Here is a 19099-nt window from a genome sequence, read left to right as displayed (position 1 = left end):
TAAAAAGGCAAGGTGTAACCCAAATTAATTCTTTGAAGATGTAAAAGAAGGGGTAGCTGGGATAAGATAATAAATGTACTATGTTTGGATTTAGGCCAGAACCTGTGGAGTCAGGAAACCAATAGTAGAATGAGTAAAAAACTGAATATCAAACAAAGAGTTCAGAGGTTAAAGGTTCAGACTATCAAAAGTTGGGAAGTAATGTTCCACAAGGGTAATTGCATACATAAAATGTCTCTGCTTAGAAATTGCCTTGCTCCATTTTGAAGTGCTGAAATGTCATTGTGGTGTGCTGAGGCAAAATGGGACTCCTTTGAAAAGATTGCAGTACTTGCTTCAATCGAGTGTGCCATGATGCTATTGTGTTCTTGGTTCCAAGTACTTCTCTATATGACAACCTGCATTTTTCCAAGTGGATGCAGTCTGAGTCTCATTCAGCCTTTGACAGTTTGCCTGCAACTTGGCAGGGCCTCAGCCTTAAGGGTGTACTCTCTGTGCCAGCAACACACTATGGCTTTCAAGAAGCACAAAGAAAAGGAGAAGGGAGTCCATGAACGACTTCGACTCCTTAATTAACTAGGTTAATGGCAGGAGGAATGTTTTCTGCCCTAATGGGTCAGAAGACCTGCTAGGGAAGACATATGAAGAGCAAGGCAGGAAGTGGCTGTTGTCCTTTCCTCCGGGGGAGACGCACCAGTTCAATGGATTGGTGTAAAAAAAATTTATGAGCTGACAAGATCTATCAAGGTGAGCTCTACATTATTAAGTATTACTCATTTATACTGCTGCTGTGAGATACTCACATTTTCACCCACATTCTGGCACATGGAGGCCACCTAGATGGGGAGTGCATGACCTCCTGTACTCACCACCTTACCAGGAGGAGAAGAAGCCCAGTCACAGATGAGAGCAGAGACTGCATGGTAATAATCCCATCATGCCTGGTATACAAATCAATAATGAATCCTTATCATTAATCCGTGTCCTTTGCACTAATCACTTTTTAAACCCCTTTATCAGCATGTGTGCTGATCCTTTACCACAAAGGTGGCTTGATCACAGTTTATGTGTGTAACCCTCTTGATATTTTGACACCTCCTGCCCTATTCCTTATCATGGTTGGAACAGAGTGGCCTCTCAAGCCTGGTTCTCCATTCAATAAAATCATAACTGATCTGAATTTGGCTTCAACTCCTTGTGAAATGAAGGGATGTCAGGTATACCCAGTGGATTGTGCCATACTAATGGAGAAATAGAAAACTGAGCCAATGCCATGATGTAATAACGCAGGAGGCCACAGACAAATAGGTCAGAGTGGGAGTGAGGTGAAGAATTAAAGATGGAGAGCTGCCTGCCACTTTAATTCTCCATCCTGGCATTCTGGTATTTTGCAACATTTTACACTGCTTTGTCTTTATTCTCACTCTCTACCAGCTACATTAACAATTGACCACTACATCTGCAACTATGGCCTCACCCTGTCATAGATATTCTTTTTGTCCCATCTACACCTCTTCTAGCTATGTGCATCTAGTTTTGTGCAATTTAAAACTAACTTGTTTTCCTCTCATTCCTAGTTCCGGCAAATGTTAACTCTGTTTCCCTTTCCATAGATGCAGCCTGACCTGCTGAGTGTTTCTAGTATATTCTGTTTATATTGCAACTATAAAGTCAATGGGAATTGTGATAAGGGGAGGGTTGTGATGGGGCTGTAAACTCACCTGTGGTTGGAATTGTATCCAGCACAAAAGGATACCATTATTCCTCAGGATTGTGTTCCAGGTCCAACCACCCATAGTCATTTCATCAATTGCCTTAGCTCCATCACGTCAAAATTATGGATGATCTCTTGTGGTTACAAAGTGTTTACTTCCATTTGTAGCTCTTTCAGCAAGTTCTCACCAAGACAACTTTCTGTCATATTTGACAATTGACAGGTAATATCTGTGCCATACATGATAGCCAATCTGTAACAAAAGAATCTATGTTCTCTTGACAGTCAGTGACATCACCAATCCTAGGGATCAACAATAATTAGAAATTTAATTGGAGCAGCTATATAGTATGATGCTAGGAAATTGCCATGGTGGTGCTTTAATTTATATACTTATCAATTATGGCTTTGCTGCCTTAGAACTCCCACCCTCATCTCTCCTTATGCTCACCTCCAAATCCTTCTTATAAACCTCCTACCTTGATTCTCTTTTCAACCTTTTGAGCCATCTATTCTGATCTCTACCAGATGATCCTGACCCAATCCTCAATAATCTCATTCAACCATCCAGGACCCAGTACTTATGATTGATGTCATGACCGTCTCCCCCTTGTTGGGCGTCTCTTCATCTTTAACTTCCACCCCTCTGCCTTGGCTCAGGCACCAGACTTGTCTTCTTTCTTTAGTGCATTCCAGTAAGGTCTGCACAGAAGCATTCAATGACTTGGTCCTCCCATGTTACCTAATTTTGCAGTGGTGTGTCCCCAAACAAAATGCTTGTTAGCTCTCTGTGCACCACCCCATTAATGTACCTGTTCTTGCAGGTATCAAGGAATGTTGTTGGTGCCATTTTAATCTGGAATAGTTGATAGTTCCTGGTGAAAAATAAGGCAAGGAACATAGTTAAATAATATTGTTATGGATATGCAGCCCAAAAATAAAAGGTACCCTCGGGTAGTGGATAGATGAGGTGAGGGAAGAAGGAATAGAAAGTTAGAGAGACAGCAAGCTGATAATGGATGTGAAATGACTATAGATTAGGATTATACTGCAAAATCTGTTTATTAGCAGAATTTAATGGTAATGTTTTCCTGAATTTAGTCTCAAATCATACACACACTCCTGTGAATGGAGCTATTTGAGGGTATCATTATAATTGAAATCTTTGCCTTCATTTAGTTGATGTGGAACTGTGTTGTTCTCAATAATTACCTGAACAGTAATATTTAAGTGTATGTGTGTTAATATTTTATTAGAATAAAAATAATGATTTGTACAAAATACTGCTTTTGTTTATATGATAATTGTTCATACAACACTTGAAGACAATGTGATAATTTAATATTTTAATTACATTCTTTTCCATTTAGGTCACTGAAGAGGGAGAATCCAGACCTGAATGAGGATGTTGTGCTGATCAGAGCATTAAGAGACTCCAATCTACCAAAATTTCTGACAGACGATGCACTGCTTTTTGGGTATGTGTTGGATCCTTTAATTTAAATATATCATAATAAGCATTTCATTTACTATTCTCTTTTGTGACTATTTTTTGGAATGTTGTGCAATGTCAATTAATGTTTAGCATTAATTTAGTGTATTCTTTGTGTTTTGCTTGTAGAATTACATTAATAAATGCACAGAAATTGGATCTCATTCATTTTTAGTGTTCCCCGAGATGTTTATGCAGAGCCAGGATACCACAACCTCCACTCTCGTTAATAACCCTGTTACAAAGCACTTACTGACATAGAGTACTGTGGAGGCACTGACTGAGGTCTTACAAAATCTTTGTTCCTTTGTTCAGAATGCCCTGAATCATCTAGTGATCTGCTTTTCACCACATGGCAGCAGCTCTAAAAGAACAGTGAGATACCACCACAAGCAGCTTGTGCCCTCATTGAGTGGGAAAATGCAGTTGTGAGCAAGATTGGTACCCATGGAAAGCTCACAGTTCTCCAGCAATAAAGGGATAATAGACCAGCAATTTTAGGCTCTGCATGAACAGAGGTATGCTGCACTTCAGCAGACTAATGTCGCAGAAGCAGAGAGATATCACATGCAAGCAAGTCACTCTCCCATAGGAGTAGAGATATGGCAAACATGGAGTTGTTTTTGCTTCTAGAATTCCACCCCCCGCCTCCCCCCCCAATCGATACATAACTTTGTTATGAGTAGAGTTATGTGAAGACAGCAGGGACAAGAGTCAGAGTCTGTTAGTTGGCTCTGTTGAGGAACTGGAAATTGAAACAATAGTAAGAAGTTCAGAATATCAACAATTTATGATACCATTGTCCACCTAATCTCCTGAATTATCTGGTGTGCAGTCATTCATGAGTACAGCATCACCTTCCACCATGGCCTCCCAGGCAGTATGCTCACTCATGCCCCATAGATCTGGCAGTCTCCAACTTCATCTTATATTGGCCCTGTGCAGCAGTCTGAAGCCAGTCCATCCAGGGATGAAGCTTCCTGTATGTCATCACACATAACTGAGGGAGAGAGAGCAGTCTTTCAGCAGTTGGACTCTAGCCACAGAGGGCTAATTCCACTAGGACATCCTGATCCACAAACTAGGCAATTAAACGTGAAAAGCACAAGCATGTTTCTTTTATCTGTAATTTGTAATGATTTTGATTGTATATATTTAGTTTCAATTGTTATAATATTATAATGCAGACACTCTTCCTGTTGAAATTTATTTTCATTTAGTGCCAATTATATATATAATATCCTGGGAATAAATCACACTGTTGTGGCAGCTGCTGTCATTGCTACACACACAGCCATGCTCACCTAAAAAGATTGCTAACAAGATGAGTTTCATGTTAATATGTTTAAACTACACATTGGTTGCTTCAATACAGCGCATGATACTTTCCTCTTAGTCCCAGTGAATGAATGATTCTGTAATATTTAAACTAGTATCAAACTACCACATTGCCTCAGCTTTGATTGCATCTGACCCTCTCCCTTCCTCTAAAGTGAGGTGGATTGCTATCCTGTGAATTTTATTCCCAATTGCATGCGTGTGCAACAGCATTGTGGCCACCTTTGAGGACAGGACTCCAATGAGAGGCAGACAAATTTGAGGGATGACTTATCAGCTCCATGCTGTCCCTTACCTAGGATGCTCCATGAAGAAAAGGGCAAAATTATGTGAAAGACCATTAGTGAGAAATGATCCCATGTGCAGAAAAGTGGGACACAGCTTTGATTAGTTCCATTTGTTCAAATCTGACTAAAAAATGATGCTTCTTCAGTTGTGCCGTAAGTGTTCCTTGAAATCCTCATTTGGTTCAATGGCTTAGTATCAACCTCAGGTGGAGTTTAATGAGGAATTTCTCAACACTGAATGACTGTGCACTTTACTGGCTTGAAATATTGCCCCCCCCCAAGTATCTCCCCATCTATTGAATGTGCATTACTCTTATTCGCTGTCGCTACAATACTGTCTAGCCAGCACTGATAAGTAATATTCCAAGAGAGTCCCTCACCCTCAGAGTTGAGCTTATCGGAGCAAAATGTACTTTGTGCAGAAATTGAAATTCATTTAACATGGTATGCTTCATCAGGAAATAGAGATCATTGGTTTCAAGCCATTCCTGCTACAAGTTTGGGGGATCACTCACTGAAGTGTTATATATTCTGCAGATGGTTTTGGCAAGATGTGAAGACTTATTATAAATCACCTGGGCTCTGTTGGCTGATTATTGGTGGAAATGTGTTGACAAGGATTCTAATGCAGAGGAAACCAATTTGTATGGATTGGGGACTATGAATATGTTGGTGCTTAGGAGATGCATCTCTGGATGAGGCTACCCTGATCCAATAACATCAATGGCTTGAGACCATTGATCTATATATTTGCTGATGAGTGGCACTCTTGGGAAAACATCAGCTGTGCTAAGGTAAACTGCACTCAGATGTGTCTTTTGCTCCTCTCTCTCGATTATTGTGCATAAAAAAACTGCAAATTGAGATCCAATTTCTAGACAAATGTGTCTTAGGTTTATTGAATAAAATATCTTCATATTTCAGAATGGAATGGATTACAATGAGATTTTTCTTCTTTTCCTTCAGTGGAATCCTTTCAGACTTATTTCCGGGAGTTGTTATTCCGGATCATGATTATGGTTCTTTCCAACAAACAACTATTGATGTCATGCTTAACCGGGGTCTGCAAGCTGTCCCGGCAATGATTGTCAAGGTGATACAGTTGTATGAAACCATGATTGTACGGCATGGTGTTATGCTGGTTGGGCCTACAGGGAGTGGCAAAACTACAGTTTATCAGATTCTGGCTGATACTCTTGGAACCCTGCATAATGCTGGTGAGACAGACCCAAACTATCAGCCTGTGAAAACATATGTACTCAATCCCAAATCAATCACAATGGGTGAATTGTATGGCGAGGTAAACAACACTACAATGGAGTGGAATGATGGGCTTATGGCACTCAGTGTCCGTGCTGCTGTGAATGATGAAACTCAGGAACACAAATGGATTATCTGTGATGGGCCAGTTGATGCCCTGTGGATTGAGAATATGAATACGGTACTTGACGATAACAAGATGCTGTGTCTTGCAAACAGTGAAAGGATTAAACTCACTCCTTATATTCATATGGTGTTTGAGGTAGGTGATTCTAAAATGGTTAATTATGCATATTTCAAGACTATTGGGCCTTGTAGAATTTCAACCACAAAATTTCTTACCTACTATCTTTAACATTTTTTCAGAAATTGACTATAAAAATGTTTCCTGCTTTAGTATCAACCATATTGAAATGAATTAGTGATTGTGTTTTAAATTTTGTGAAATATTTAATAACAAATCATCTTTAAGTTGATGTAATGAATGTTGATTTTACTAACATAGAATTTCTGGTGGTCATATGGACAAGAACTTGTTGAGATAGTGAAGACGCACTGAAATTCCTCTTTGGCTTTGAAACATTAATGTGACACGGGAGGCAGGCATTCAGCCCATTAGGATATTGAGGCACCCCAGCATAGCAACCTAATTAGTCCCATTTCCCCTTTATTTATTTCCTTATAGCCCTATAACTTTTCTCTCTGACATGCCCATCGACTTCCCTGTCTTTTGTCACTTACCTATAATAAGGGCTAATTTACAACAATTAAACCAACCAGCATATCTTTGGGAAGTGGGAGGTAACTGTAGCATCTGATGTGGTCATGAAGAAAACATGCATGCTCTGTGCAAACAGCATGGGCAGCTCTGTATTAACTGTTGCACTATCCCTGCCACCACTTTTATTTTATCTTGAAATACAGTGCACCTGTAGTTTTTCAAATGATTAGTAGAAGTACTTTTCATTTGTGTAAAGTGCGTTGCACAAAAGAACTTTAAGAATATGATGCAAGTATATAAATATTTGGCAGTATTCACAAATCCCAAAACTCCAGTTATTGTAGGCATATTGTTATTAATTGTCAAGATTGTTATATTGCACAGAAGTTTAATTTGTTGCATTTGACTAATTTATGACAAATTATTTTTGTTATTTTCCAGGTACAAGACCTAAAGGTGGCCTCACCTGCCACTGTTAGCAGGTGTGGAATGGTATATGTTGATGCAGAGGAACTCAAATGGATGCCATATGTGAAAACATGGATGAATCGCATTTCAGGGAATGTAAGCTATAATATTTATAAATTATGGTTCAGGTGTCATGGAATGAAATTGACTTTTAAAACATGTTAGTTCATACAATAGGGCATATCTTCTGCTAGGCCAGGTTTGCTAGTCATTTATGCTCTGGGCTATTGTTGTGAAACAGATGTGGGGTCTCAGTAAACAATTAAACAAGAAGTGAATATCACCAGTGGCTACTAAGATTCAGCAAACCCTGAGACTGACACCACAATTCCACTCCATTGTAGTGTTGTTTACCTCTGACCATAGCCTTAGAGATAAATGATTTATTTACAAAAAACAAACACAGGGAAAGGGTAGGGGGAATAACACACACACACACACACACACACACACAGACACACACACACAACGAACTAAGTACAGAAAATCAAGGAAAAACAATATGATACCCGCCATCCCTTGATTCAGTGCAGGCAGGGCTCTATGCTACCAGGGATACTAACTAAAATGCTCCCAACCCTTATAACAGTGCACACCTTACCAACAATTTCTCCAGCGCCATTCCACAGTTCCTCGGCCTGGGATGAAGCAGGGTGATCCCTCAGGGCAGGCCAAAAGAGAGCAAGCTGAGCACACATGGCACTCCTTATAGTGCTGGAGGGCTGGGGGGAGTCCAGCCCAGGTAATTTACAAAGGCCAATGGCCCGGTGCCAACAAGGACTAATCGATCACAAAGGCCAATGGCCCAGGGCCAAGTACAAAGGTGCTTAAAGGGACCAATGGTCAGATGTGCACTGATGGGTGGGGTGGAGCCAAGCCTTGATTGGCAGTGGTGTGTCTTTCGACCAGGTAATGGGCAGTGCTGTCACGTGACAGCCACAAACCTCCACAATAAAGCTATGCTTTCCTTCCAGTGTGGTCTGGTGCACCACCTTCCACTGGGAACTCAGCTGCCAGCACATCAGTAAGATGAAGGGCAGCACAGAGCTGTTCCCTGGCTGGTAGCAGTAATAAACATTATTGACAGTTGTGAAGCATCAACTACCGCACCATCTCACTTCTCCCAATCCCCCAACCTCACCTTGAGCATAATTGCTCAAATATTTGTGGTGATGTTTTCTTCCATGAAAGTAGTGACTACCTACATGGATTATCAAATGCAGCAGTGTATCATGGAAGTGCAGGGCCTCATCAAGGGTGTGCATTGATCAAGTGCCCTAGTGACCTCCAGCAAAATGCACAGAAGTGCAAGAGGTTCATGAGAAAGATAAAAGTGCCAGGTCACATGGAATGGAAGCTTTGATCTTCTACTTCTCACCTGTTGAGCCTCCTCAATCAACACTCCAAATGCAGCCTACTGTCCCAATGATTGGATCAGTGCCTGACATAATACTATCTTTAACTTCACTAGTTAGCTACAGGTAGTGCATCTTTCTCATAGCGCCTTTCTTTTTCACTGGAATATACCTTTGCTGAAATTTATGAATTATCTTCTTAAATGTCTATCACTGCTGATCTTTAATTTATTTCTTGGATCTGCTTTAGCTACATCTGCCCTCATTTCATTGTAATTGCCTTTATTTAACTTTAGAACATCAGTTTCAGACCAAAGTTTTTCATTCTTAAACCGAATTTGAATTATACTATGCTATATTGATTCTTTATGAGGGGATCCCTTATTGTGAGATCCCAATAAATCCAGTCTCATTACCAGGTCTGAAATAGCCTGCTCCCTAGTTGGTTCCTCAGTGTATTGCTTAAAAAAAACATTTCAAGTACACTCTATGAACTCATCCTCAGGGCTATCCTTGGGATTTGATCTGTTCAATCTATATGATGATTGAAATTAGCCATGATTATTGAAATACCTTCCTCTCAAGCATATATTATTTCTTGATTCATAGGTTTACCATTTCATACTCCATCCAAACTGATTCTTCATCTTGAGCTGCTGAGTCAATAATATTCCTCACCACTGCAGTGATCTTAATCTTTATTAGAAGAGCCAGTCCACCTGCTTTTCCATTTTGTCTAACCTTCCAAAATAGCAAATACCCTGAAATACTTAGTTCCCTTGGTCACCTTACAACCATGTCTTTGTAATAACTATTGGACAATACCCATTTATTTTGTTGAATTGCACCCTTTGACTCAACAGATGCTGAATGACCTGCTGAGTTCTTCCAGTGTCCTGTTTTAGTTTTGGATTCCACCATCTGTAGTCTATTTGGTCTCCATTTATTTCTATTTCTGCTTCATCATCTTCTGTGTGCATTAATTTTAACTTATGATAAAAATTTGGAAGATTCTTGAGTGTGGTATTTATTAGGATGGTAGCTGCATGGGCTATCTAACACACACCTGAAGAAGCACTACTATGGTTAAAGATTGACTAATATGAATGGAATGGAATCATAACCTATTTGTGAATACTTTTAGCTGTTTCTGGTGTACAGACTATTATTCTTTGCATCTCTAGGAATCTATCAGAGCAGAAAATCCAAGTTCTTTCTCATTCCGAGTGATGTTATCTGTAGTGAAGTTGATATACACACCATGCATTGTCACCTGCTTTAGATGTATATTTGTGTGCAGCTGACTGAGAAATTCTATAGTTGATACGAGCAGAACCTGGAATGATCCCAAAGTGTGAAAGTTGAGGGCAATTTTCAGAGGCTCTCGGTGACTGTGTCCTTCAAGTCTAATGAATAGCATGTTTCTTCAAAGGAAACTGCAGAAGTTCGTCACCCCTCCCACCAACGCAGGAGTTGCCCAAAGGACCACTTTTCTGAATTTAAGAAAATTGAGCCTCTGTTTGTATTACCCTTCTGTATGATACAGCCTCCTGTGAGCTACTGCTCTCTCATTAACTCCTCTTTCTCACAGAGCTACAGGTTGGTCATTGGCAACTTGCTGTTGTTCCTCTTACCCAATCACTCTTCTCAGGCCCTGATATTGGTGGATGGACAACAACTATCTAATTTTGGAGGAGACATTTTGACAAAATTAAAGCTGTAGTTAGGTCCAAAGTGAGGTTGGCATAATTCTTCTCAAATATTTGTTAAGAAAATAACCAGCATGGCCCATGTGAAGGAGTGCAGCTGTGAAATGGTTATATTTGTTGTGAGATTATATTGATAACTTTGCTGTTCCCATCCAATGTCACTCTGCTCTGATAGTTTTAATAGAAAAGGTGTGCACCATAAATTAATTTTAAAAAATTGCTGTTAAGTCCACTGTTGTTGATCAGTTAACATATTTAAATCAATCACTCACATCTCCTGCAGAATCTCCCAATGATTGTCCGATGTACTTGAGTAGAATCCAGAAGTCCGTTGATCTGTGTTGGGTTTCAGCTCTGCTAAGTGTTTATGCAGATTTAATTCCCCCATGTGTTGTGAAACACCAGATCTTGGGTTAAAATTCCATCTCACCTTACGTTCAGCTTTGTCTGCTACATTCAGTAACAGCTCTGTCAAATACAAATTCCAGCTTATTGCTGTCTGTTCCCTAGTGACACAGTTATTTCTTTTCTTTTGTCTGACATATTATTAGCTGCATCAAGTAGATTCATTAAAAGTCATTTTGGATGTACGGAGCCACACTAGCTCATATGACTATGAGGAAGAACCAAAGTGTTCTATATAGGTATATGAAGATCCATCAAATCTGTTTGTCATACACATTTAAATTCTTCCTGTTTTTAAGTTTTTCCAGCATTTGGTTTCTTCAGATTTACAATTCTACAATTTCAAAATGGAAGCATATTGCTTACCACTTTTTAGTCATGCCCATGGTAGGAAAATAATGCCTTGGATACTGAAGCGGTTTTATTGAAATTGTTTATTATGGATGGATATTAGGGCTCTCAACTCCTTTACTTTCGACAAGAATCCTTTATTATGGGTGATTGGCCACTTTGGTATTGAAGATAGGGACCTAAGAAAAATGGTTCAAACATACACAGTACCAAGACTTGCAACCAAACTGTTAATATAGTCAAATGTCAATTGATAAGGTTTCCAGGATTACTTCAAGCAGAGTCATCAACCAGAATTGATGGACAGGGACTGAATTTTAATGTCATTCTTTATAAATTAGAGACTGTTAAATCATTGACAGTGACATACTCATCAAGATCCCACTGGTTTCTGACAAGTTTAAATCATAACCTGTTGCTTTTCAGAAGCCAAGCAAGGCAACTTCCAGAAGGCAGCATAGACCGAACTTTATTTAAAGCAGTTGAGGTCCCATGTTAATACTGAGATCCCCTTATAATTTAAACAATGAAATAAAATTGTCCTAAGGCTTTATTGGCAAGGATGGAGAAAGATTTCAGGCAAAATCTAACTTGGATCAATACAGGGATATATTCAGGCAGATGGTCAAAAAGGTAGGTTTTAAGAAATAAGGGATATATGTAGAAAAGTGATGCTGTTTCAGTTGGAAACTCTAGATCTGAAGACTTAGTTACCAGTGTTGGAGCATTGAAAATTGGGTGTGTGCAAGAGTCTAGAATTGGAGGATTGAAGACTCCTAATGATTTGTAGGGCTAGAGGAGGTAACCAAAATAGGGAAGTGCAAGTCCATTATGTGATTGGAATACAAGAATAGCAATTTAAAATTGAGTCACTGCAAAATATCAGGCAGGTCACATAGAACTGGTCCATGAATGGGATTGGTGTGAATGAGGATAGAGGAAGAGTTCTGAAATAGTTGAAGTTTATGGATGCTTAAGAAAAGGAGACTAGCCAGGACCCATTTGGAATAATTAAGTCTCAAGTTGAGCAAGACATGGATTAGGCTTTCAATAGGAGCTGAAGCTGAACAAGAGGGCAAGTTTGGGAGTGTTGGGGATAAAACTGACCATATACTGGATAAGGAAGCAAGCAGTTTTGATGATGGTGGTTCTGATGATGGAGGGAAAATAGTGTAAGAAGCTTAATTCAAAGTCAAATAGAGCTCTGAGGTTGCAAACAGGGACTTCCAGAAGCATTGAGAAAACTTGATGGCCTTCATAAATAGCAACGCTGGGGCATTATTTTGTAATCAAAAATTTTCAAGTGAGTTTCATGGTCAAGACATGTTCTTGGTCTTCAGGTTCTCTGACATCGTGCACAACCATGGCACTGTGCAGTGCCTTTTCCAGTAAAATTACTTTTTGGACAATAAAAGTAGTTTTTTGTTGCACAATTTGCAAGTGCATGATATTGGCAATGTTCAGCAGCAAGTGTAGGCAAGCCATCAGCAAAATTCAGCTTGCAAAGCATGTGGTACAGTTATCAGTTATTGTTGTTTCACTACTTTTTGAAACAACTTAATGTATCAGTAAATTTATTTAAAATATTTAATTTATTTTTATTTGATCATTCATACTACAGTGTTTGGTGCAGTATTTAATTAGGGGTATATATTGGAATTTAGTTATTTCCTTGAATGTTAATGCCTATGAAGTGAAAAAAAATTACTTCTTTTCAGATTGCACTTGAATCACAGCAGCATCTAATGGGACTTTTTGAAAGCTGTGTTGAAAATGGGTTGCACTTTGTCAACAAGAAATGCACACAGGGAATCCCTCAAGTCGACATTAGTAAGGTCACTACTCTCTGCTGCCTTCTTGAATCTCTGCTTCTGGGAAATCATGGTCCAGATCTCACTCTGGTAAGTGAAAAATGAAGAAACATCTAGAATATATTCTTCAAAAGTGACTTAAGAAGACCATATCATTGGCGTAGAGCTTTACTTGATGTAAGCAATTATAAGTATATAAATCCTTATCATTAATTTATTATGACTTTTACAAATATAGCTTGGAAATTATTTTGCTTTTTTATGTTTTGTTATTAGTAAAAACCTTAAGCTTTCCACTTTGTGCTAGATTTGAGGTCTTAGTATGACAAGATCAAACTTATACTATCTGCAATGTAGTATGAGCACCAAGTAAATTTAAATGTAGGTTTCTGCCTGAATGGTGTTAGAATATCCCAAATGCTGTGTTTCATGTTATTCTGTTACTCTGCCTGCCTGCTCCATCTGGGGGTGATGGGTTGTCAACTGAGATTTGCGGTCATGGGCAGAGCAGTTGCCATAAAAAACTTGATGCTTCTGGATAGGATGCTTTCTATGGTCCATCAATAAAAATTGGTCAATGTCAAAGGGGACATAGCAAATTTCTTTAGCCTCCTGAGGAAGTAGAGGTGCTGGTGAGCTTTCTTGGCCATGGTGTCTATGTGGTTGGATCAGGACAGGCTATTGGTGATGGTCACTGCTAGAAACTTGAAGTTTTCAATCTTCTCGACCTCAGCACTGTTGATGTAAACAGGAGCCTGTGCATCACCCCGCTTCCTGACGTCAATGACCAGTTCTTTTGTTTTGCTGACATTGAAGGAAAGGTTGTTGTCATGACACCATGTCACTAGGCTCTCTATCTCCTTCCTGTACTCTGACTCATCGTTATTTGAGATTCGGCCCACTACAGTGCTGTCATCTGCAAACTTGTAGATGGAGTTGGAGCAGAATCTGGCCAGGCAGTTGTGAGTGTATAGGTAGTAGAGTGGGAGCTGAAGACGCAGCCTTTGTGGGGCACCAGTGTTGAGGATAATTGTGGTGGAGGTGTTGCCACCTATCTTTACTGATTGCAGTCTGTTGGTCAGGAAGTCAAGGATCCAGTTGCAAATGGACGTGTTGAGTCCCAGGTCTAGGAGTTTGGAGCTGAGTTTACTTGGGATTATGTTATTGAAGGTGGAGCTGTAGTCAATAAACAATAGTCTAACGTAGGTGTCTTTACTGTCCAGATGCTCCAGAGATGAGTGTAGGGCCAGCGAGATGGCATCTGCTGTGGACCCATTTCAGCAGTGGGTCGAGGTCGGCTGGGAGGCTGGAGATGATGTGTGCCATGACCAGCCTCTCGAAGCACTTCATGAGGGTGGATGTTGGAGCCACCGGGCTGTAGTCATTAAGGCACATTATTTTTCTTAAGTACTGAGATGATAGTGGTCTTTTTAAAGCAGGTGGGAACCTCAGATTGAAGTAGGGAGAGGTTAAAAATGGCTGCAAATACCCCCACTAACTGATTTGTGCAGGATCTAAGGACATGGCCAGGGACACCATTCGGGCAGGTGCTTTCAGCAGGTTCACTCTCCGGAAGACTGATCTGACGTCTGCAATAGTGACAATAGTGACAATAGTGACTGTGGGTGCAGGTGCACTGGGGGCTGTTGGGCAGGTGGTGACGTTCCAATCCTCTTCTGTTCAAAACATGCATAGAATGTGTTAAGCTCATCAGGAAAAGATGTGCTGTTTTCAGCGATGCCGCCCAACTTCATTATAAGGAAGTGTAAATGGATGAATTGTCCTGCAAGCTTCAAGATAAAGAACATAAAATTATTATTAACAATAAATTCTTACTTTTTTCGAAGGATGTTTCTCAATTGAATAGTCTTATTACTCAGACATTTGCCTTTTGCTATATTTGGTCTATTGGAGGAAATTTAACTGAGAACCATTGGGACAGCTTTGATTCATTTGTGCGTCATCAGTTTGAAGATCATCCTGAGGCCAAGGTATCTGTAAAGTAGACAAATAAATACATTGCTTTTCATAACCAATATATCTCTGATAAGTAATATAAAGTAAAAAAACAAACTGCTGGAGGAACTCAGCGGGTGAAGCAGCATCTGTGGAGTCAAAGGGATGGTCAACTTTTCGAATTGTGACCCTGCATCAGGACTGAGAATGTAGAGGGAAGATACCCAGTATAAAGAGGTGAGAGAGAGGGGTGAGACAGGGCCTGGCAGGTTATATGTGGGTGAGGTGGGGGGGGGGGGGGCGGTGGTGGGTAGTTGGAGCCAGGAGGGGGGAAGGGGGAGTTTAGAGACTGGAAGGGTGAGAGGTGGAAACAGATAAAGAAAACAATATAAGCAGATGGAGCACATTGGGAGTGGGTGAGGCGGAAGGTAGAGACAGAGGCTGGTTTGGAGAGGGATGAGTGGACCAGGGAGTCACAGAGAGAGTGGTTCCTACAGAAAACAGAAAAGGGAGAAGGGGAACATGTGACTGGTGGTGGGATCCAGGGAACTGAAATGACATGCAACGGCCATCTTGAGCTTCCAGTCGCATGTCATTTCAACTCCCCTTCCCATTTCCACACCAACCACTTTGTCCTTGCCACAATGAGGCCAAAGGCAGTCTAGGAGAAAGAAAACCTCTTATTCCACTTGGGTAGCCTACAGCCCTATGGTATGAACTTCGAATTTTCCAGTCTCAATTAACCCACTTCCCTGGTGTTGCTTTCCCACTCCTACCTGTCCACCCAGGTTCCCTCTTCTTTTGTTCACATTTCTTATCTCCTTCTGTCCATCACCCACACAGAAATCCACCTGGGTTTCTTCTCTCCTGACCTACTTTTCCTATCCCCCTCCTCCATCTGGTTCCAACTGTGTACCATTCTTCCCTTATCTGTTACCACATCACCCTCTAGCCTCTTTTTGTACCTTCCCGCTCCCCTTATCCCACCCGGCTCCATCTGCCCATTTTCTTTCCTTATCTGTTTCTACCTATCACACAAACAGCTTTTGTCTCAAAATTACCCCGTCCCCCTCCCCCACCTGGGTCCATCTACCCATCATCCTCAAGCTCACCTTGTTCCACCTATCACCTACCAGCCTCTGCCTCTTTTTTCCCTCTCACCTCTTTCTACTGGCTATATTCCCTCTATACTGTCAATCTTGATGCAGGGTCACGACCCGAATTGTCAACCATCCCTTTGCCTCCATAGATGTTGCTTGACTGCTGACCATCTAGATTTCAGCATGTGCAGTCTCTTGTGTCTCTAAGTAATATGAAGTGTTGTCATATTTCTTTCTGGGAATCTCAAAGGTGATTTTTTTATGTATAGTGACATTCACAAGAAACCAAGAACATAAATAATAGGAGCAGGAGTAGGCCATCTGGCCCCTCAAGCCAGACCTGTCATTCAATACGATCATGGCTGATGAGCCCAGAACTCTACTCATGTTCTGTGCCAGTACCACATAATTCTTAATTTCCTGATATTGCAACAATTTATCTTCCTGCTAACATAACTCCAGATTGTCCCCACACTCTCAGGAGTTTAAATGAATGAGAGGTGATCTCATTGAAACATATGACATTCTGAGTGGTCTTGGCAGTGTAGATGCCATGAAGAAGTTGTCCTGGCAGGAGAATCTAAAATTAGGTGCCAAACAATCAGGTACGATTGTTCAGCGATTGATGAGCTGAAATGAAGAGATATTTGATATTTGTGATGTAAATGCTGAAACACTGTGTATTGAAGGCTTGAGGTAGATTCTTAACCCACAAAAGGATGAAATTTTAAGGAGATCAGGCAGAAGAGATGAGTTGAGGCCAAAGATCATTTCAACTATGACCTTATAGAATGGAGGAGCAGCCTCAAGAGGCTATGTCATCTATTGCTGATACTATTTCTTATGTTTCTTCCTGCAGTGTGCAAAATTTTTGCCTTCACTCAGGCTGGGCAAGGGGTTGGAGGTTAGGGAGAGAAAAGGTGCCGGTTGGAGGCCTTTTCAAGGCCTGGAATGGTAGGATGTTCTATTGGAGGCCTGATCAGAGTCTGGGAGTGTGGTAGAGGTAGTGATCTATTTGAGGATCAGGCATTTGGGTGGTTCATCCATTAGAAAATTTGGATGGGTATGAGAATGGGATGGATCTTGGAGGTTTGTTGGGAGAGAGAATCAGAGGGTGCAGAACTTCAAGAGATTAGAGATAAAGTGGAGTGTGAGCAGGGCTTGAAGGATTTGAATGGTTGGGTTAAGTGTGGTATTGGGATTGATTGGATGGGATTGGTGGGATAATGTTTGGTTCCATTGGGGAGGCTGTGACCCAGAAGTAAAAAGTATGCCACTTACCTTTATATGGGTCCAGTTTGGTGCTATATGAGTAAAACCCAGCTGTTACAGGAGTGACCAATAATAAGAATGGAATAGGAATAGAGTAGCAGTTTCTCTGTCACTTCTCCAAAATCTGAAAAAGCTTTTCTTATCTTTCCCTAGATTCCAACCTCTGGTGACCTGTGGAACTTCTACATGGACTTTGATAACAACCGACTGGACCCATGGGACAGAATTATTCCCAGTTTTAAGTACAATAGTCAACTGCCATTTTTTGAGATGCTTGTTCCCACAACAGACACTGTGCGATTTGGGTATCTGTTGGAAAAACTCCTTGATGTTGAGCACTCTGTTCTTTTCACTGGGACAACTGGAGTGGGCAAGGTAAAATACTGCTCTGGCAATTTTTCTATGTCAATTATATTGAAAATAGAATCCAAAAGATTTTTCTTGTAAATGTAATCAACATCTGTGATAAATAAAATGAGGTTCTATATTTCAGTTTGTATATCACAAGATTATGATTTGTTAAAAGGGATAGCAAGGGATAGCAGTAAAAACTTGCAATAATTTCTAGTTAACACTCATCTCTGAATTTGAAGGGAAACATGGAAAGAAAGAACTTGGATCATTTGATGTCTTTCACGATCACATGACATGCAAGAATGCTTCACAATAGGTTGTGCTTCTATGGCACAATTGCAGTTGTTACATTACATCTCATTTTCACTCAGAATGCCTCTGAGTTTCTCTGTTCCCCACTTGATTTCAACTATTGATTATCATTTCCATTTTTTTCTGTTGGACTGCCCTTCTGAATACATTAGGAATTTGGCACTTGCCTACACAGCCTAAATCTAGTCAATATTGATGCTTCTGCAATCATTGGGACATATTAAATGATACAAAACCATCCTTCATTATGAGGTTGGTTGAGTTGCTTTGCATTATTGATTATTTTTTTGCCCATAATGTGCTGCTGGTACCCACTTCACTACAGATGTGGCTGGTAATTAGTTTGCAGAAAATTCACCCACACATTGACAGGTATTTTTGGTCCTTATCCAAATGGGGGTAGCAGTTTAGTTGCCAACACTCCAACCATGAAGAATCTCTGTTCTCCAAAGATCCTTAAAGATGACAGCACAGGTACCAAAGGTACCACAGGGGTACTAAAGAAGGCATACAAGAGGTTGTCCTTTATTAACTGGGGCATAGAATATAAGAGTAAGGAAGTTAGAGCACAGCTTTATAAAACATTGGTGAGGCCAGATCTGGAATATTGTGTGTACTTTTGATCACCACCATATAGAAAGGATGTACAGAGGAGATTTGACAGGATGTTGCTTGGAATATAATGTCTCAATTATGGGGAGAGACTGGATAGGCTGCAATTAGCAAACTGCTTGAGGAACTCAGCAGGTTAGGAAGCATCCTTCATCTGAACTGTTCATCATGGTTAGACTGAACAGGCTGGCTTGTTTCTCTTAGAGTAGAGAAGGCTGAGTGGGACCTGATAGAGTATAACATTATGAGGGGCATAGATATGGTAGACAATCGTAAACTTTTCCTCATACCAAAAGGCATAGGTTCAAGGTTAGAGGGGATATAACAAACAATCTGCTTGAGGAACTCAGTGGGTCAAGCAGCATCTGTGGGAGGAAAAGAATTATTAATGTTCAGGTTTAGAGGGGATAGATTTTTTTCACCTAGGAAGTGGTTGGAGTTTGGAATGTACTGCCTGTGAGGGTGTTGGAGGCTGAGACTTTCACAATATTTAAGGAATATCTAGATGAACACTTGAATTGTCAAGGCATAGAAGACTATGGACCAAGTGCTTGTAAATGGGTGTAGTATAGATGGGTATAG

General features: G+C 40.4%; 1 protein-coding gene across 1 annotated transcript in view; it reads left to right on the top strand.

The window, feature by feature from the left end:
• Positions 1-19099, top strand: part of LOC127572582 (dynein axonemal heavy chain 6-like) — a 320765-nt gene that overhangs the window by 125665 nt on the left and 176001 nt on the right. Inside the window, 6 exon segments of the mRNA XM_052019999.1 lie at positions 3085-3192; positions 5798-6353; positions 7254-7376; positions 12819-13001; positions 14759-14902; positions 17393-17614. Coding sequence (XP_051875959.1) covers positions 3085-3192; positions 5798-6353; positions 7254-7376; positions 12819-13001; positions 14759-14902; positions 17393-17614 — 1336 coding nt within the window.

The sequence above is a fragment of the Pristis pectinata genome, chromosome 7, assembly GCF_009764475.1.
Source record: "Pristis pectinata isolate sPriPec2 chromosome 7, sPriPec2.1.pri, whole genome shotgun sequence".
In the NCBI taxonomy this organism is placed as follows: Eukaryota; Metazoa; Chordata; class Chondrichthyes; order Rhinopristiformes; family Pristidae; genus Pristis; species Pristis pectinata.
The sequence above is the reverse complement of the archived record's forward strand: the minus strand, read 5'-3'. Positions and strand labels throughout refer to the sequence as shown.